Source organism: Nicotiana sylvestris, chromosome 11 (assembly GCF_000393655.2).
Source record: "Nicotiana sylvestris chromosome 11, ASM39365v2, whole genome shotgun sequence".
Taxonomy (NCBI): Eukaryota; Viridiplantae; Streptophyta; class Magnoliopsida; order Solanales; family Solanaceae; genus Nicotiana; species Nicotiana sylvestris.
Window position 1 is genome coordinate 81,519,508 of NC_091067.1, and position 21,419 is coordinate 81,540,926.

The window sequence follows — 21,419 nt, forward strand, 5'->3', positions numbered from 1 at the left end:
AACTAACAGATGAACCCCATTCCCCCCACTCTATCTTCCCTCTTTTGGCATCAACGAAAAACATGATAGCTATGAGATAAACTGAGTAATCCAAATGTAATACAAGATTCATGAACACTGGGCTACATAACAAGCACTAGAGAAATCATGACAAAAATAGAATTAATCTGATAATATTAGCCATGTGAGAAGCGGGATAATAACACAAGAATATGCATTAGACAGTTTCAATTTAAACCAAAGGCCTTGATAAAAAAGTATTAAAACCAAATAGTTTAGACATTCATGCAAACTAATCCTGAAACTAGACACAAAAAAAACAAGACACCAGAGGATAAGGACTAAGTTAAGGGGTGAGAGGTGGACGAGGTCAAGGCCTTCACAAGAGTTGCAATTTGCTAAGAATGGGCTTCTCCGTCCTTTATTAACTCTTCCCTAAGCTTCTTGGATTCCTTCCCGAGCTCATTATTATCTTTCTTGAGTTTTGCATTCTCCTCCAAGTCTAACTCCAATCTCTTAGCGAGTTCAGCAGCCCTGCCGCTTCCAAGCAAAATAGTGTACCAGTTGGACCCCCAGCTTGATCTCACCATAACCATACTATTTTGAGTGTGACTGCATCCAGTATATCATTGTGATTTCCAAACTTTAACTCAGGCAAGGAGATGTTGAGCTTGTCAAACAACTCAATCAACATGAAACCATAGGGCATAACATGCCTAGGTTTTGAAGTCCCAGCAATCCCGGCCATATGTTGAATCATCAAGCTGGGAAGATTTATGGCCTTCCCAATATTCAATAGTTCCATCACATCCATGTCATGCAAAGTGGCCTAATACCTCCTCTCAAACCTTTGCAGATTACAAGAATTCACAAAGTGAAACAACAATTTGTGAAAAGGTATCATATCTGTCTTATACACCCTTTCAAGGGCATCCAGCTCAAACTTCTGAGAAAATTTGCTGGTAACCAGAACCCCTGTATCCACATTATTATCAATTGGTAGCCACTTCATCTTCTGATACTTTTCAAACCCCAGGGAAGGAATATTCAGCAGTAATCCCAATTCTTTATCATCAAGTTCTAACTCAAAATCTATGAGAGAGCTCCAAACTGAAAGTTTGCATAGAATTCAACCACTGCAGGTACACAAACATGGGGAAAAGGTTTCACAAATATGTGTCTCTAGCCTTGCATGTCAAGCTTCTCCACCAACTAAGCCATTTCCTTTTCATCAGTGTTGGCCAAAATCTTCCCATTCAGAACCTTCAACTCTTGAACTCAGCCACCTTGTACTACTTCTAACTTAGCAGTTTTTTCCCTATGATCTTCTTCTGAGATGAAGAGGTTGTTGCTTTGACAGGCTTGACAGTAGCTCTTTTAACTGATGATTTCTTGCCCTTATGGGAAGAGGCAGTTTCCTCATTAACATTCAATTCAATAACAGTCTTAGTAGATACAACTTATTTCCTTGTCATTTTTTTAACTTCTAGCTTCCTTATTTAGTTGCTCATCTTCAAACTTTCTTTTACTCCTGATGAGGGGAGTTCTAGCAAGAGGAACCATAACCTTCTTTCTCTTGGTAAGTTGGACTTCATCACTCTGTAGGGAAGCCATATTTTCAGATTTTGTTCTATTTTTCTTCTTTTTCCCCATTTCAGAGAGTGGTAAGTCATCCTCATTACTTTCAATATCTTTATCTCCCAGGAAAGGAGATAATGAAGGCCTTGGTTCCTCAGAAGTCTCTTCCACATTAACATTGTCCAAATGGGCCATGGCTGTATCTCCAATAGTCATAGAGCCTGCAAAGTCTTCACTATTCTCTTCTTCACTTTCTAACTCAGAATTTTCTACCTCACCCCCTTTCTCATCCTCACCTACCCCTTCATGAGTACTTTCCTTACTAGAACCACCTTTACCCTGAGTTTCTTTTTCCTTTTCTAATTCTTCCTCGTGCTCTCCTTTTTCCTGTCCCGATTCTCCTTCATTCCCACTTTCTTCTCTTCTGATTGGTGTTCTTTCTTACCTTCCATTTATACTTCTTTGTTATTTTCCTCATCTTCCTCATCACCAATCCAGCTATAAGTACTTTCTTCAAAACTCTCATCGTCCCCTATTTTCATTCTTCTTCCCACTCTACCTCAAACTTCTATACAACCACTTTTTCACTCACATGTTATTCTATAGCTACTTTCTCAATTATAGGATTTTTTTGCATGTAATGTCTTCCTCAATGGTTCAACTACATCTAGAGGAGAAATATCTATAGAAGAAGCCAGTTCATCAAGTTTGACGGAGAGGGGTTTACCTGAGAATCCTTGTTAGTTACAGCTTCCCCCTCGAGTAGTAGGATCATTCATCATAGGTTCCGCTTAGTACTAGAACTGTCAACTTGTTTCATACCTTTTACTGACATTTGTGAAATGGCCTTGACCTTTGTGGGTTGAAGGTAATTTATAGTGCAAATAAAGTGGATTGAGTAGCTGTTTTGGGAGATGAATGAGGGGAACCTATGGTAGATGGAGGCGGTAGAGCAATAATGGGTGGTGGTGTTGAGACATTAGAGGATGGAGGTGGAGGAACAATAGGTGATGGTTCATAAACAACAAAGGATTCACATTTTTCTTTTGTTTATCTTTCTCACTTTTAGACGTAGAACCAGGTTTGAAAGATGATTTCAATTTTGAGGGTGTCTGACTGGTCTTTGTCATGGTGAAGCAGAGACAAGAAGATCAATACTGTAGCATAGAATTTGAGTGAGAACAATGGATTGTGAAGAAGCATGAAAACATGAGAAGGTTTATAGGGGAGGATTCCTGATTTGATTCCCTGATTTGACTAGAAGAGAGAGAGAGAGGGTATTAATTTGAGTTCTAATGGGACTCCTATAACGTATATATTTCCCAACCGGAGTTTTGGAATCAATAGGACTAATAACAAAAAACTATTCCCCCCTTGAACTTTGACTCTTATAATGGATAACTTTGAGTCCTACTAGAAGTTGGAAGTCTGATTATAGCAGTATTTCTGTTATTCAATTTTAATACAGTTTTGGTAAGATGGAACATACTTGAGTTGAAAAACCAACTCCTTTTGCAACTCCTTAGTCCTTCTCATAGTAAAGCTTCAGACACAATAAGGGTAATATTATAAGATATCAACATTATTTAGATTCTCAAGACAACTATGTATACTAAACAAAGTATGAAATCAAACCAAGTATTAATTACTCAAACATCTGCAGCTATATTACTTTTTCTAGCCAAGCATTGAGGTTCAACTTAGTAGGAAGATTTAATTAATCCTAGTTCCCGCTTGTTCCTTTCAAAATGATCCCTACCCAGTCCCTTAGTAAAAATATTAGTAATTTGATCTTCAGTATTACAGAAATTTATTGAGATGTTTCCCTTTTCTACATTGTCTTTGAGAAAATAACATCTGATGTCAATATGTTTGGTTCTCTTATGCTGGCATGTATTCTTAGCAATATTTGTGGCACTAGTGTTTTTACAAAAAATGGAAACACAATCAACAAAGATGCTATAGTCCCCGAGATACTACCTTATTTATAGCAATTGTGTACAAAATGATGTTGCTGCCACATACTCTATTTCAGTTGTAGCTAGGACCACTGAGTTTTGCTTCTTTGTTCTCCAGGACACAAGGCAAGAAGGTAAAAAGTGAGCTATTCCAGATGTGTTTTTGCTGTTAACATGAAAACCTGCATAGTTATAATTAACATAACAAACTAAGCTAAAATTATATCCCCTTGGATATTACAAACATAAATCAAGGGTTCCTTTAAGGTATATGAGACTTCTTTTGACTGCCTTTAGATGAGATTACTTGGGGTGTTCCTGAAACCTTGCACACAGACCTACACTAAACATATTATCAGATCTGCTTGCAGTAAGATACTAAAATGATCCAATCAAGCTATGCCCAATTGACTTCATACTGTTGTGAGGGAACCATAAGGGTATAATTTCCTTTTTTGGGTCTCTATCTCCCGAAGCTATAGCAGTTCACATTTAGATGCAGTCCGTTGATTTGCATTGTAGACCAAGTGTGTCAGGTTCCCTATCTGGTTCTTGAGAGCAAGTTTGTTTGATCATCAAAACATAAAACTAAAAAAACCCATCAATTTACCCCTTTTTTATGATGACACACTTAGACATTGATAACATGTATTTAGAGCAAAAAGAACCAGATGATGTAATGGGAACTTCACAAGTTCCCCCTAACTTTATGCTTCCCCCTTTATCAGATCTCTGATTCAATTAAACTTCCCCCTTTTGGCATCATTAAAAATACTCAAGCAGGCAAACAACAAATGAAGTCTAGCCAAGCTACACCATGCCACATATGTGCACACAATATGATAGAGAAGAGAAACAGAGAGTACATGCAATGAGACAATAAAAGAGGATAGATTATATATATATATATATAACATATGCCTGTTAAAACAAGCAGAATTGGACTGTTAAAAATGGGAGAAGTATTGTTACATCCCAATCACATAAAAAATGAAACAAAACAACTGCCAAAAAAGAGACAATCCAGAAACTGGTCACTGAAGGGGTTACTTAGGGGGCACTAGGAGTAGAGGGCTTGGAAGCTACATCAAGAGTTTGGAGAACTAGGTCTAATCGGGCATTGGCCGACTTTTGCTGATTGAGCAGTTCTACTTTCATATTCTCTACTTGTGCCCTGAGATCAACATTCTCTTTTGTCAAACGAGCCACTTCATCATTTGACTACGGAGCCCCTTGGGCTTACTGAACTTCCAAGATAGAATTCCTAGCCTTCAACCTTCCATCTCCTCAGTTGCACTATTTTGAGCATTAATGAGCTGTGAGATGGTTGATGTACTGCCTACCCCCCATTCTTTTCTATGCACTCGCATTCTTCCAATGTTGTTTGTGAGAAAGTCTGCTTCTTGGTTCGTACATTGCCTTGCCCCAGCAGCACCTCAAAAAACTTAAACACTTGTGTAAGCAGAAACCCGTATGAAAGACCATGATTACCATCCTTGAAGGTTGCTACTTTTTGCATGTGTTCGATCATAATAACAGGCAGGCTGACAGGATTAAATCTATCCAGTTGCTCCATCAAAAACAGGTCAGACTTAGAGGTCATGGACCTCCTCTCAACACAAGGCAACAAAACTTTGTTTACCAATTTGAAGAGCAACTGATAAACAGGGAGTAATGCCTTTTTGTGGATCTGGTCCCATTTTTGGTTCGCATTGTCCTTTACCACGACATTCCGAAAATTATACTGACATGCATCCTTCACAATAGACACAACATCCGTTGGGACTTTGAGAATATCCCCAAGCAAACTCACATCAAACACAATGTCCACATTATTCACCAAGGCACAGATATGGTCAGTATCAACGGGTCACAAGTACGACCCAGCAGAACCTTTTGGTGCCTTAGGCGTTCTGAAGTAGAACTACTTTCACTCCTCAGTTTTTTCATAGAATTAGGTTCCTTAACAGTTTCAGACTTACGTTTTCCATAGTTAACACCACTTGATTTTGCTTTTCCCTTAGACTTGACTAACACATCCTCATCAGAAATGAAGAGCTCACTTTCGACATCCTTCAACTTGGAACTAGTGGTTTTAACATTTTCTATGGAAGTAGAGCCCTTCTTCTAGTGGGACCTTCTTACTAGGGAACTAGGTTCCTTAGTTGTTTCCGCTTCAACCTCCACCACTGGAACAACCTTATCACACACTGGCATATTGTCTTTCACCAATCTTCTCATTTGCTTCTTACTACTTTTTCTGCTCTTTTGAAGGGCAGAGTCATAGGCTACCTTTGCTTGCAACCTGGTAGTAAGTCGCTTGGTAGAAGACTCAGGAGTGGACACCACCCTTCGCTTGACTATGAAAGCATCAAGAGCCAGGTTGTCTAAATCCTCCTCATCACTAGACCTCATCTCAGGAGCTTGGATGTCCAAGGGTGCAACAGCAAATGAGGAGCAGAACTGGCTTGGGAGTGAGAACCCTAACCTAGGTCCTCCGGAGAGGGGTCAGGTTCCTCATGTGAGGGCCCAGTAGTTTCTGCTAGTGCAGAGCCCTCAACAGTCACTATGGCTCCTTCTTCCCCCATACCCTGTATCTCATTTCTCTGAGAAATTATCTCATGCAGGACATCGTCAGCAGATACCACAAATATGGTTACGATATTTTCTTTCTCAATAGGCTCCACTGCCACCACGTAATCTGTAGCAACAATGGCAAAACTCTCTGCAAACTCAAGACCTTGGCCTTGTTCTCCACTTTTTCTTTGATCAATGGGAACCTTAGAAGAAAGAGATGATGGATCAATAATTTTAGGGGTTTCAGGGATGGAGAGTGACGGGGAATTTGGGTTAGGTGTTATTTTAGCAGTGAGAGCAGGAGTGGTTACAGAAGCTCAGTGGGGACGGAGGACTCCATAGGCTTTTCAGTATTAAAGACGACCGAGGTAGGGATTTCGGAGTTGGTGTCAGCCATTGAAGAGACGGAGAGAAGGTGCTTTGGAGAAGTTCTAATGGAGGACTTATGGTTTGTGGAGAAAAGAGAAGGGTTTTATTAAAAGTGGATAATTATGAAGGGAGAGATAGGAACCGGTTCTGAAACGGTGGTTGTGCTTGGAGAAGTGCAATGTTTTAGAGGGAGATGGAACAATTTGAAGTGAAGAGACGTGACAACAGGGTCTAAAAAGGTGGATGCCATTGTAGTTGATTTTTGTACCTTTTCAAGACATGTATTAAAGAATGCACAGAACTACTAACCTTTGGTACAAGAACCAGGTTCTTGACCTGTTATTTGAAAACATCAATCATCTTTTATCATCCATGCACTGCATCTACAGCTTCTATACTCATCATGCGTGTTTACCTACAACGGTATTGAAGTGAGTTAGACTTGGCCAGAAAACACTTTAGCTAGTTTTACCTGAAGGTGATTTTCATAGCCAATTGATGAGGAATCAGGTTCTCAATTGGGCTTCAAAAGCCCTAGATTCACCTCGTTTCTTTTAAAATGTTCCCTGCTCAATGCTTTGGTGAAGATATCTGCAATTTGGTCTTCTGTACTCTAGAACTTCATACAGATCAAACTTTTCTCCATATTGTCCCTCAGAAAATGGTGCCTCACATCAATATTGTTGGTCCTTTTTTGTTGAACTAGATTCTTGGCCATGTTGAGTGCACTGGTGTTATCACATAGAAGGGGAACACTCTCAGTAATTACCCCAAAATCCTCTAGTTGCTGCTTAATCCATAGGAGTTGAGCACATCAGGATGCTGCAGCTATATATTCTGCTTCAGCTGTTGAAAGAGCCATTGAATTTTGCTTTCTTGTGCCCCAAGAGATAAGACATGAACCTAGGAAGTGAGCCATTCGAAAAGTGCTTTTCCTATCCACAAGATAACCTACATAGTCAGCATCAGCATATCCAATGAGATTAAAACTGTCACCTGAGGGTTAATATAGGACCAAGTCTTGTGTTCCCTTAAGGTATCTCAAAATTCTTTTGGTAGCCTTCAAATGAGATTCCTTAGGATTTGATTGAAACCTTGCATATGGCCCCACACTGAAGACAATATCAGGTTTGCTGGCAGTGAGATAGAGAAGAGACCCAATAATGCCTCTATACATAGTTTGATTCACAGGAGATCCAGTTTTATCCATGTCCAGTCAAGTGGCCGTAGCAATGGTAGTGTCTATCAACTTTGATGCTTCCATGTCAAATGTCTTCAAGAGCTCCCTAATGTATTTCTGCTAACAAATGAATGTAACCTTTGAGGGCTGCTTTACTTGAAGACCTAAGAAGAAATTCAGCTCCCTCATCATGCTCATTTCAAACTCACTTCACATGAGTTTTGCAAATTCTTCACAAAGAGAATCAGCTGTTGCCCCAAAAATAATATCATCAACATAGACCTGAACAATGAGCAGGTTCCATCCCCGTTTCTTTAGGAACACGGTGTTGTCAATTTTCCCTCTTTTAAAACCATTTTCTAAGAGGAACTTTGACAGCCTTTCATACCAAGCTCGAGGATCTTGCTTCAACCCATACTTTCTTTTGTCCAGTTTAAACACATATTCAGGGTGTTCATGATATTCAAATCCTAGAGGTTGCTTCACATAAATTTCTTCCATAAGAAGTCCATTCAGAAATGCACTTTTGACATCCATTTGGAACAAGGTGAATTCCATATGAGATGCAAAAGCGATTGGGATTCTAATAGCTTCCATGCGAGCGGCCGGAGCAAACGTTTCATCATAATCAATCCCATCCTCCTCATTGTAGCCTTGAACCACTAGCCTGGCCTTGTTCTTTGTGGAGTTTCTATGCTCATCAAGCTTGTTCCTGAATACCCACCTGGTTCCTATAATTTTTCGATCTGAGGGTCTAGGTACCAGGTGCCTGACATTGTTCCTTTCAAACTGATGCAACTCATCTTGCATGGCTTTAATCCAATATGTATCTTTTAGGGCTTCCTTAATATTTTTGGGCTTTATTTGAGAGAGAAAGGTTGAGAAGGCAAGTGAATTTTTGTCTTTTGACCTGGTTTTTACTCCAGAATCTAGGGGAGTAATTATGTTGCCAAGAGGATGGGAACTTTTGTGTTTCCAGTTAGACATCTGGGGTTCATTTGTAGAGGAGATGGGTATATTTAACTTGTTCTCTTGTGTTCTTCCCTCAGGTACTAGTGGAGTACCCTGGAATGCATCAACCACTCTTTCTTCAGCTTCAGTGGTTTTAATTGAGGTACCTGGTTCCATTGAAGAAGAGGTAGCATTGTCTTCACTCGACTCTTTTACTTGGCTCATCATATCTGCCTTTCCATTTGTCATGTCAATAATTTCACTAGGGACTAGTAAGGGTTCTCCATCTTGATCCTCTTCAGCACTCATCTCACAGGAGGGATAAGACTCATCAAAAATAACATTAACAATTTCCCCAACACATTGAGTCCGCTTGTTGTATATCTTGTAAGCTTTTCTTTGAGAAGAGTAGCCCAAAAATATTCCTTCATCACTCTTGGCATCAAATTTACCAAGCTGATCCTTTCCATTGTTGAGAACATAACATTTGCACCCAAATGTTCTTAGGTGAGTCAGCTTGGGTTTTCTTCCATTCAGCAACTCATAGTGGGTTTTGTTCAAGAGTGATCTGATCATTCACCTGTTCACCAAGTAGCAAGCAGTGTTGACCGCTTCAGCTAAAAGTTCTTTGCAATTCCATTGTCGATCAACATTGTTCTTGCTAATTTCTTCAAGAGTTCTATTTCTTTCCACTACTCCATTTTTCTAGGGGGTTCTAGGAGCTGAGAAGTTGTGAGTGATGCTATTTTCATTGCAGAACTCATCAAATTTGGCATTGTCAAATTCTGTTCCATGATCTGATCTAATACATGCGACTGTAGACTCCATCTTCACCTGGATTTTCTTCACAAAAGCCACAAACACCTCAAAGGTTTCATTTTTAATTCTAAGAAATAGAGTCCATGTAAATCTGGAGTAGTCATCCACTATCAAAAAAATGTATCTTTTTCCTCCCCTGCTTTGCACTCTTATAGGGCCACATAGGTCCATATGCAGAAGATCAAGTGGCTTTGAGGTGCTTACATCCTTTTTAGACTTAAAAAAGGACTTTACATGCTTTACTCTAGCACAGGCATCACAGACTTTATGTACTTTGAACTTTGACATGGGCAGACCATGGACCAGGTCCTTCTGAATTAGTTTGTTCAGAAGAGAGAAGCTTGCGTATCCCAATATTCTGTGCTAGAGTTCAACATCATCATCAACAGCTTTCAGACAACTCAGATCACCACTTTGTAAGGACTCAAAATTAGCAACATAGATGTTCTTGTATCTTTTGGCCACAAGTACCACTTCACCAATTACCAGATTAGTAATTGTACATGTCTTGGACAAGAACTCCGCTTTGTTTCCTTTATCACAAATCTGAGAGACACTCAAGAGACTGTACTTAAGACCATTGACATAGTACACATTCTCAATAAAGTGAGTGAATGATTTCCCGACTTTTCCAAATCCAAGAATGTACCCATTTTTCCCATTACCAAAGGATACACTCCCTCCTTGTAGGGCTTTTAGTGAAAGATAGTCCATGCTGTTCCCAGTCATGTGCTTTGAACATCCACTATCCATGAACCATTGTTGACCGCTTCCTTTCAATGTTCCCTGCATAAGGAGATCAAGAGTTAGTTTTAGGAACCCAAGCAAGTTTGGGTCCCTTGTAGTAGGCAAGAGGATAAATAAGAGCTCTCTTAGTCTATGTAGGTAATATGCGTTTTTTATGGGTGGAACCTGGTCCCTTTTTAGTAGTTATATTTTCAACAAACACTTTGTTTTTCTGAATGGACTGGACCCTAGCTTGGAAATTTTCCTTAAAATGTCCATCGTTCCCACAGTGGGTACACAACCAGTTGTCTGGTACAGTCACATACTTGCTATGTGGGTTGTAAGGGGTTTTCTCCCTTTGGAACCCTATTCCCTGTCTATTTCCACCATTATTAGCGTACATGGCAGTGATAGCTTCTGAGGACCAAGCCCACTTTAGGGACTTTTCAAGATCATTTTTTACTCTTTCCAGTTCAGTTTAGAGGTGTTTTTTTTCCTCTGTTTCAACACACAACCTAGTTCTCACAGCTTTCAACTCATTTTCAAGCCTAATGTGTTCCTCACTAGCTACCTCTTTTCCTTTTCCAGTATTTTCGGATTTAGACTCAGTTCCTAGTTCCTCTATTGTTTCCCTCAGGTTTACAACTACTACCAAGAGATCATCTCTTTCTTCCTCAATCCCAGTCACTCTTTCACTAGGGCCTCCTTTTCTTTACTGAAGTTCTCAATGGTTTCCTTATAGTCAACAACTACAACCACTAAGTCATCTTTTCATGCTCTATGTTGGCAATTCTTTTGGTTAAGACACTTTTTTCCTTTTCCAACTCATAGATGGTTTCCTTCAGATCCACTACACACACTACCAAATCATCTCTGGTTTGTTCAGCTTCCCCTAGTTGTAAGGTCAAGACATCCTTATCCCCCACAAGACTATGATAGGCATCAATCAATACATTAGCTAAAGACATAATTTCTTAGGAGAGTAGGATTTTAGATTTCTCTAAACCTCCCTAAAATTTACCTTATTGTTGTCATCGTCTTCATCATTATCTGATTGGGCCATCAAAGCAAAAGTTGAATCATATTCATTTTCCTCGCTTTCAACTACCATCATAGAGCAGTCACCAGCATCAGTTTCATCTTCATATTCACTAGAGGAGTCTCCCTATGCTGCAAGAGCCCGTTTCACCACATTGTTAGCAGATCTCTTCCTTTTGAAGTCCTTGTCAAGAATCGGGTTCCTCTTAGCTGCTTTCTCAGGGTTGTACTTGGAGAACTCTTACTTCAGGAGAGGACAGTCTTTGATGAAGTGCCCATGCTTTCCACACATGACAGAGATCATAGTTCTTTGGTTTGCTAGAGCTACCCCTTTTTAACATTCCTCCATTTCTTCTGACCATCTGAAATCTTTTGGTTTAAGCCATGTCACTGTCATCCTCACTCGAGTCATTGCTATCAGCTTTGAGTACCAGGTTCGTTTCTTTCTTTGGTTCTCTTCTTTCACTGTCTATCTTCCTCTTCATCTCGTAGGTCTTCAGATTTCCAACCAGCTCGTCTATGGTCAACTCTTGTAGGTCCTTTGCTTTAGTAATAGCATTCACCTTGCTTTCCCAAGACCTAGGCAGGATACTAAGGATTTTCCTCACTAGCTTGTTCCTAGGAATGGTTTCACCAAGTGAGTGTAACTCATATATGATGGAAGTGAATCTTGTGTACATATCTTGAATAGATTCATCATCCTTCATCCTAAAGAGTTCATACTCGGTAGTGAGCATATAAATCTTAGATTGTTTTACTTGAGTGGTTCCCTCATGAGCTGTTTGCAAAGCTTCCCATATCTCCTTAGAAGTTTCACAAGCAGAGATTCTATTGTATCCATCAGGTCCTATTCCACATACCAAAATCTTCTTGGCACGAAAGATCTTCTCCACAGCTTTCCTGTCTGCGGTGGTGTATTCTTTTCTGGTTTTTGGCATTGAGAATGGAAGTTCTTCAAGTACCTTTGTTTGGACGTAAGGACCGCTACATATGACATCCCATAATTCAGAATCCTCAGTCATGATAAAATCATGCATTCTTGTCTTCCACCACCCATAGTGTTGCCCATTGAACATGGGTGGTCTGTATGTAGATTGACCTTCTTCAAAATTTTGTGGAGTAACCATACAGATCCTTCCTAGGTGTTAGCCTGATAGGAGGAACCCGCTCTAATACCAATTGTTAGTTTATATGAGTTCACCAAACTATAGAGTACCTGGTCCTTTATGAGTTTTTACTGAGAATGCTAATGAAATAGTAAGTAAATTAGACACGGTATTTTTATGTGGAAAAGTCCCAACTCAAGGGGACAAAAACCACGACCTACACTTGTAGGCTTTTAACTTTACTAACTTGTAAACACACTATTACAAGCCACTTTGTAATAACTCTATTACAAAGACTTCAAATCAACTAACTTGTGATACTCTTACCACAAGCCACTTTGTCACTCACTAGTCACAAAGACTTTAACTTATGACTAACTTTAGTCACAACAAAAACTCAGAGAGTTTATGGTATTACAAGGGGGTTCCTAATCAACGCTTCTAGCTAAGCAATTTAGAAATTACAATAAAAACAATCACAAAGTTACAACTCAACTAAGGACAAAAAAATACTAGATTTAGGAACTAGTACGTAGTAGCGTTTAACTTTGTTCTTCAAGCTCTTAAGAATTAAGTTCACTATTTTGCAGAAGGCTTGAATGCTTGAAGTGAATCCCAAGTGTTCAAGTGATGTTTTGTTATAATGCTTTTGTTAATATACCTTGATGACATCACTTGAATGATGTACGCACTTGGTTTGTCAAAGGACAATTGACCGCTTGAAACAATGCAGTGCAGGCAGAAGAGTGCAGGCAGTCACATCACTTTCCAGCTATGCCCAATTGAATTTGTACTATTGTGAGGGAACCATAAGGGTATCAGGTCCTTTGTTTGGATCTCTATCTCCTGAAGCTATAGAAGTTCACATTTAGCTGGAGTCTGTTGATTTGCAATGTAGACTAAGTGTGTCAGGTTCTCTATCTGGTTCTTGAGAGTAAGTTTGTTAGATCATCAAAACATAAGACTAAAACATTGAAAACCCATCATATATGTATATAGGTTATGGGTAGGTCGGGGACCTATTCCGATCATGGCACATCCATCAATAGAGGATTGTAGACATATCCTATCAGTTAGTGCAGTATGTTAGGCTTGCAGGACTTGTATATATTTTTTGTTGGTTTATCAGTTGTAGTAGTTATGATGGCTTTGCCGACCCAACTTTATATTGATGTTTAGTCAGTGTTAGTTTCCATTCAGTTTTATATTTTTCTTCGTAAATTGTCTTGCAATATGGCCCATGTCAAAAGTATGGCATTTTATGTTCAGAGTCCCTTAGTCGCAAGTTGTTACACAAGGATAGGTAAGACACTGAGTGCCAGTCTCTCCCCCTAGGTTTGGGGCGTGAAAAAAGTGGTATCAGAGTAGTTCTGTCCTAGGTAGTTTACAAGTCATGTCTAGTAAGGTATTGTTTATAGATGTTTGGTGCACCACAAGCAGGGGACTATAGGGCATTTAGGAGTTGGTTACCCTTCTTTCAAATCAAAATCGTGCTGTAGACCTGAGTTATAGGAAATTTGAGTTAAACTTACGTGTTGGCATTTGCATGCATAGACAACGGTGAATAGGAAGACTACGGCTAGCCAGAAGAGAGATACAACTGTAGGTAAAGGGACTAGCATGGTACCCCCAGTAGATGGGGCCCAATATGAGGCCTAGGGAGAGAACTCTGCTTATTCATTACCGGTTTCTCCACCACCTGAGGAGATTCCTAGGGAGACCGTACATCCAATTCCCCCTCTACTTCCATCAAATTAGGACTTGAGGAGTGCGGTGCATTTGTTGACACAATTGGTAGCTATCCAGCAACAGGCTAGGGCATCCGCTAGTGCAGGACCTTTTGAGGGGTCTGGGAATTCAAGGATTCGAGAATTTATTGCTTTGAGTCCCCCAGAGTTCACGTGGATAGATTAGAGGGAGGAACCACAGGATTTCATAAATTAGCTTCACAGGATCTTTCGAGTTATGCATTTCATGGAGAAAAAGGCAGTTGAGCTAGCAGCTTTTCGACTCTGAGATATAGCCATCCTTTGGTACGAGGGATGGTAGAGTTCCAGGGGATGTGATGCACTTCCAGCTATTTGGGAGAATTTTTGGGATGCGTTCCTTGGCCAGTACTTACCGCGGGAGATCTGACAGGCTCAAATCGATCAGTTTCTAGCCCTCAAGTAGGGCAATATGAGTGTTTGAGAGTATAGTCTTCATTTTGACTTATTGGCCAGATATGCACCATCCATAGTTACTACTATACGAGACTGGATTCATAGGTTTATAGAAGGGTTAGCCCCAGAGTTGACTGAGGAATATTCCACCGCCGCATTGCAGGATAGTATGGATATCTCCCGGATTCAGGCATTCGCCCAGAATATAGAAAGTGGTAGGTGTCGGCCCTTTATAGAGAGAGGATTGAGTCAGGACACCTAGGACTTTGCCACCTCAGTTACAGGTATGCATGCTATACTCAGTCAGGACCAGGTGATAGCTTACGGGCGTCGTGTTTATAGGGACAACAAGGTTCAGGGAAGACAAGGTCATTTCGGTCGTGGTGTGACATCTGTGGTAGAGGACACTTGGGCCAATGCCGAGTCGGTTCCGATGCTTGTTATACATGTGGACTTTCGGGGCATATGATACAGGATTGCCCAAATAGAGATTCTAGGGGTATGGCACAACCAGCGAATTCAGAAACAAGATCATCTACATCCGCGCATCATTTAGGGTTCGAGTCTTAGTCTTCGACTGGTAGAGGTCGAGGCAAAGGTAGAGGTTCCAGCTCAAGTGGTAACCAGAATCGTAGAGATGGTTTAGCGGGTCGACATGACCAGGAGTCTTCACCAGACATTGTGATAGGTATGTTGACCATTTCCTCTCATGATGCTTTTGCCTTGATAGACCTAGGATCTACTTTGTCGTGTATTACCCATTTGTCGCGAGGAAGTTTGGTATAGTGGCTGAAATACTAAGTGATCCTTTTTGTGGTATCTACACCGGTCAGAGAATCAATTATTGCTAAACGGGTTTACCGAGGTTGTACGGTGATAGTTTTGGTCATCACACCTCAGTCGACCTAGTTGAGCTAGAGATGTTGGATTTTGATGCTATCATGGGCATGGACTGGTTGGCAGCATGCTATTGCACAATTGATTATTGAGCAAAGATAGCAAGATTTTATTTTCTGGGTGAGCTAGTCCTTGAATGGGTAGGTTATATAGTGACACCCAGAGGTATGTTTATTTTCTATCTGAAGGCGAGGAAAATGATCTCAAAAGGGTGCATTTATCATATTGTGCGAGTTAGAGATGCAGATGCTGAGATACCTACACTTCAGTCTATTCTAGTAGTCAAAGAGTATGCAGATGTATTTCCAGGTATTCCTCCAAAGCGAGAGATTGATTTTGGCATCGATTTTATTTCGGGAACTCAACCAATATCCATCGTCCGTATAGAATAGCACCTGCTGAATTGAAGGAGTTGAAAGAGTAGTTAAAAGATTTGCTGAAGAAAGGTTTCATCAGGCCCAGTACCTCACCTTGGGGTGCATCGGTACTATTTGTACGCAAGAAAGATGGCTCGCTAAGGATGTGTATCGATTATATGCAGCTGAACAAGGTAGCTATTAAGAATATGTATCCACTTCCAAGGATAAATGACTTGTTTGATCTATTGCTGGGAGCTAGATGTTTTTCAAAGATAGATTTGAGGTCGGCGTACCCCCAGGTCAGAGTTCGGGAGAAAGATATTCTCAAGACAGCCTTCAGGACCCGATATGACCAGTTCGAGTTCCTTGTCATGTCTTTCGGGTTGACAAATGCACCTGTCGTATTCATGGACTTGATGAATAGCCTATTCAGGCCATTTTTATATCTATTCGTGATAGTATTTATTGATGATATTATGGTTTATTCACGTTCAGAGGATGAGCATGCGGACCACCTACGAGCGATACTCCAAACCCACCGTGATAGTAAATTATATGCTAAGTTTTCTAAATGTGAGTTTTGGTAAAAGTCTGTAGCATTCTTGGGGCACATTGTATTCGATGGAGGTATAAAGGTAGCCACTCAGAAGATTGAGGCTGTGAAATCCTAGCCTAGACCTACCACTCCGATAGAGGTTCGTAGCTTTCTAGGCTTAGCAGGATACTACCGGAGGTTTGTAGAGTGTTTTTCTTCCCTTTCGGCACCATTGACGAAGTTGACGCAGAAAGCAACTAAGTTTTAGTGGACAGAGGCTTGCGAGCAGATTTTTCAAGAGCTTAAGAACAGGTTGAACTCAGCACTAGTTCTAACACTTCCAGAAGGTCCTGATGGTTATGCCATGTATTGTGATGCCTAAGGTGTCGGGTTAGGATGTGTCCAGATGCAACATGGGAAGGTAATTGCGTATGCTTCAAGGTAGTTAAGGAAGCACGAGCGGAATTATCCGACCCACGATCTCGAGTTAGCTGCGGTTGTCCTTGCACTTAAGATATGACAGCATTATTTATATGATGTTCATGTTGATGTATTCACAGATCATAAAAGCCTGCAATATATCTTCATGAAAAAAGAGTTGAATTTGCGACAGAGGCGTGGCTTGAGTTATTGAAAGATTGCGATGTTAACATTCTCTACCATCTAGAGAAAGCTAATATTGTAGCAGATGCCTTAAGTCGCCGATCTATGGGTATCTTAGCACACGTAGAGGCCGAGAAAAGACAATTGACTAGAGAGCTTCATCAATTGGCTTGTTTGGGGGTTTGGTTAGTAGACTCTGGCAATGGTGGAGTTGTACTCCAAAATACTGCAAAATCATCTTTCATAGCTGAAGTAAAGGACAGGCAGTATGAGGACCCAGATTTGGTCAAGTTGAGAGAGCAAGTTCCACAGCAAAAGAAGCCGTTGTTAGAGCTTAAGGGAGATTGGTCTCTCAGATATAGGGGTTGTCTGTGTGTTCTAGATGTAGCAGGTCTACGAGACAGGATTATGTCAGAGGCACATTATTAGTGGTACTCCATTCATCCTGGGTCGACGAAGATGTACCATGGCATTGATGATGTGTACTAGTGGGACGATATGAAGAAGAACATTGCTGAGTTTGTTGCTCAGTGTCCTAGTTGCTAGCAGGTGAAGGTAGAGCACCAGAAGCCTAGAGGGATAATGCAGACTATAGAAATCCCAACGTGGAAATGGGAGGAGATAAACATGAACTTTGTCATGGGTTTACCTCGTTCTCATCGTAAGTTTGATTCTATATGTGTGATAGTCGATAGGCTCACGAAATCAGGTCATTTCCTACAGGTCAGATCTATATATACAGCAGAAAATTATGCAAAGTTATATATTAAAGAGATAGTGCAGCTACATGGAGTACCAGTATCTATTATATCTAACTATGAGGCCTAGTCACATTTTTGGAGGTCATTTCAGAGAGGTCTAGGGACTCAAGTGAATCTCAACATAACTTTTCATCCACAAACTGATGGACAAGCCGAACACACAATTTAGATGCTCAAGGATATGTTACTAGCATGTGTGTTGGATTTTAAAAGAAGTTGGGATACACATTTACCTCTTATTGAGTTTGCATATAATAATAGTTACCACTCCAGTATCCAGAGGGCTCCGTACGAGGTTTTGTATGGGTGTAAGTGCAGATCTCCTATAGGGTGGTTTGATGTTGGAGAATCTGGGTTACATGGGTCGTCCCTGGTTCAGAAGGCCGTAAAGAAAGTAAAGCTTATCTGGGAGCCACTATTGATAGCCCAGAGTCGTCAGAAGTCATATTCTGACGTGCGACGACGAGACTTAGAGTTCGGGGTTAATGGCTAGGTATTCTTAAAGGTGTCACCTATGAAGGGAGTGATGAGGTTTGGCAAGAAAGACAGGCTTAGCCCACGATATATTAGGCCTTATAGGATCATTCAGAGAGTGGGCCAAGTAGCTTATGAGTTAGAATTGCCCTCAGAATTGGAGCTTGTCCATCCGGTTTTCACGTATCTATGTTACGGAAGTGCATTGGCGACCCTACCTGAGTGGTGCCCACAGATGATGTTCAGATTACGGAAGACTAGCAATATGAGGAAATTCTAGTTGCCATCCTAATCCGACAAATTTGTAAGCTACGAAATAAGGAGGTAGCCTCCGTGAAGATTTTATGAAGAATCAAAAATGTGGAAGAGATGACGTGGGAAGCAAGGAAGAAATGAAGTCTAAATACCCCACCTATTTCAAACTGAAGATATGGCTCGAGGTGGGATACCTCAACACAACTCTATTCAGGCCAGTAGGTCATCAGGTAAGCTATTATTTTTAACTTTTAGAATTTATAATGGACAACTGTGTGAGGCCAAGTGTTGCTATATATATATATATTGTCCATGTGTGGCATGTATAGTATAGTTTCTGGCTGCGTACATGTTGGTTTTAGTCTACTGTACGGCGGAGACATTGGAAAAATTTTCCCAAAGTCTCTAAGAGTAAACATTCAAGGACGAATGCTTCTAAGGGGAGAAGGATGTTACATCTCATGTTTTGGTACGTTAAAGTTTCGTCTTCAGTTAATTGACGTAGACTTGGAGATGGGATTTTCTTTAGATTATAAGCATTTATGCTATTTATAACAAGTAATAAGTAAGTGCCGTGAAAGATGAAGGGTAAATGAATCAAAGAAAATGAGTTTCATTGAAGATTGTCAATTTGGGATAAAATACGGTCCAGGCTACAATACCTGGTATTTATGAACTAGTGTCATACAAGGTACCTCATAACCACGATAATAGGATACATAAAGTATGCTAAAAGTGAGTATTATTTTAAGTAATTTGAGATAATTCTTAATTATGTTGATAATTAGGTAATTAAAATTTTTTTGTGAGAGATTAATTAAAATCTTTGTATAAATAGAACCCCACGTGGCAGCAAGCCACCCCATGTTGATACCTAATTTTTCCTTATATATTTTTAATATGCAAAATACTTTCAAAATAGCATATTTATGCATATATAAGTATGTTCAAATGTTTTATTATTTTTCCTTAATTTTTAAAGATTTGTTAAACCAATTTATTCCCCTATTTATTCATAAAAACCCAATAATAATTCTCAAAATTATCATTTTGGTGATTTATTTATTGGATTCTCATATTTATACTAAAATATAGCTAATATATTTTTTTGCGTATTTTTAAAAATTTATTTAGTATTTTTAAAGCTAAGTTGCATATAATTGCAATATTATCCCCTTTTAAGATTTAATTGCGTTTATATTTATAAAAATTAAGTCCAGTATTTTTAAATTGATAATTATGTGTTACAAATCATTTTAGTACTTTCAATTTATTTTCAGAATTTAATTTACTATTTTTTATAAAATAAATGGGAAAAATTAGCTATTTAAAATCTAGCCAGAAATCATTTCAATTGTAGCCTAATTCTCCCTCTATTGAACCCCGACCCAATTTCAATTTAAATCGACCCAAACTCTGTTTCATTAAACCATCCACTTACTCATTTTAATCCGGACCGTTGATCATTTAGTTCAACGGCTAATAATCACCCTTGCCTTAATTAATTCCGAACTACCCCCCAAACCCTTTCATTTGTTACCATACGCCGCCTCTGAATCCCTCCTCTCCCAAATCCTCTTTAAAACACCCTTAAACCCTAGCCACCACCACCCTAATCCACCCTAATCCATGGCTTTCCGAGGTTATTGGAGACATATACCAGCCTTCCAGGGTTTCTATGTGTTTGGTTCTGTGGTCTCATGACCAGACTCTGAAGGGATTTGGCCTAGTCTTTGCTCGATGACCCTTCTCCGGTCATCCCTGACCTTTCTTCGGCCAGCCATGGCCATTCAAGTAAGACCTTTGACTCTCCTGGTTAGATCGGTAACTTTCAAGGCCTTTCTCGTTGCTTTTGGGTTCTTCTGAAGTCCTAATCTCTAAGACCTTTTCGATTTCTTTCAGATCTACCTTAGATCCATGCTTGCCATGAGTTTTTAAACATTTTTTCGAAGCTTCTTTAACTTTGCTTTAAAAAAAGACTCTTCATCTTTTCCGATTAGGATTTTTCCTTCAAGTTTTCTTTTCAAAATCTTTTTCTCTGATTTTAATGTGTCTGTGGATTTACTATGTTTTGTTCATGTTATTCTCCTATCTGAGTTAACATATTGAAAACCCTAGTTACTCTGGGTTCATTCAAGTTCTGGAACTGTTTGTTGGATAAGTGTTTGTCTGGTTAAGTTCTTGTTCGATTTATTTGATTATCATCTTTTAAGCTTGATTATTGTTGAAGGAACGTAGGTTCATTGGGTTTGAAACTGTTCGTTTGGATACCTGAGTCGACTTGAGGTTCCTTGTTTCTGAATCTCTTTTCTTTATGTGATTCCTCTAATTCTGGGGTTTTATTATCTTTAAAACTCGACTATGCTTGAAACCCTAACTTTTCAAAAGGTTTTTCTTGTCTGCTACTATGAGACCTTCGCATGTTTCTGATACTTTGTTTTCTCCACTATCAATTCAATGTGACTTGACCTACTTGACTACTATGCTTCGAATGTCTGCTTTACTACTGAACCTTATGCCTATTTCTGTATGCTGTTTCTTTTGTCAATGGGTTTGGCCTTGCATGTTTGGTTTGTCCATTCTATTTGTATGCTGAGGTTCCTTCTTTGATTGATCTTCAATCTTGGGGCTGATTTCAAACTTTTCTTTTATGAACTCTAATTTCACTCGCCTATTAAAGTTATTTGATTCTTTCCTTATTTTGCTTTACTGAATCTTTTTCCCGAAATAAGTGTATTTCTGTACTTAGACTCGATTGATTACTTAATGGTTTACTACTTCTTTTATGGCAATAATCAGTCTGCCTACAAACTGATTTGCTTTCCTTATTTTGAATCAGTTAGCCCCATTAAAAAAGTGATTCCTTAATTAAAGGAAAATCACTTGGTTGATTGATTCTGACTATTAATTATTTCCATATTTGTGTTGAACTTTACTTATTACCTTATTTCTCACATGTTTTCAAAAGCCTATAAATACCCTTGCACCTCTCTTCTTTCAAAGACATGAACTACTTGAGTTCAGAACACACACTTCACTCAAACTCTCTCTCTTTTTTTCTCTGTTACTGC

General features: G+C 39.5%; 1 protein-coding gene across 1 annotated transcript; it reads right to left on the minus strand.

Moving 5' to 3' along the window:
- Positions 1-398: 398 nt before the first annotated feature.
- Positions 399-7,200, minus strand: LOC138881232 (uncharacterized). The gene is made up of 11 exons (XM_070161441.1): positions 7,110-7,200; positions 6,792-6,818; positions 6,025-6,429; positions 5,682-5,959; positions 5,430-5,609; positions 5,028-5,292; positions 3,604-3,718; positions 3,068-3,121; positions 1,485-2,002; positions 837-1,110; positions 399-612 (listed from the first exon to the last, which is right to left on the minus strand). Exons 1-11 carry the CDS (start codon positions 7,198-7,200, stop codon positions 399-401), a joined length of 2,421 nt encoding a protein of 806 aa, XP_070017542.1.
- Positions 7,201-21,419: the final 14,219 nt, after the last annotated feature.

Bases quoted from the DNA above. Each gene is read 5' to 3' on its own strand.
- LOC138881232 (XM_070161441.1), bottom strand. From the start codon at position 7,200: ATGGCCAAGAATCTAGTTCAACAAAAAAGGACCAACAATATTGATGTG. The intron at 3,122-3,603 runs GTATGTGGCAGC...TTGTGTCTGAAG, and splicing joins CTAGCTACAACTGAAATAGA to CTTTACTATGAGAAGGACTA. The intron at 613-836 runs GTATTAGGCCAC...TACTGGATGCAG, and splicing joins CTGCAAAGGTTTGAGAGGAG to TCACACTCAAAATAGTATGG.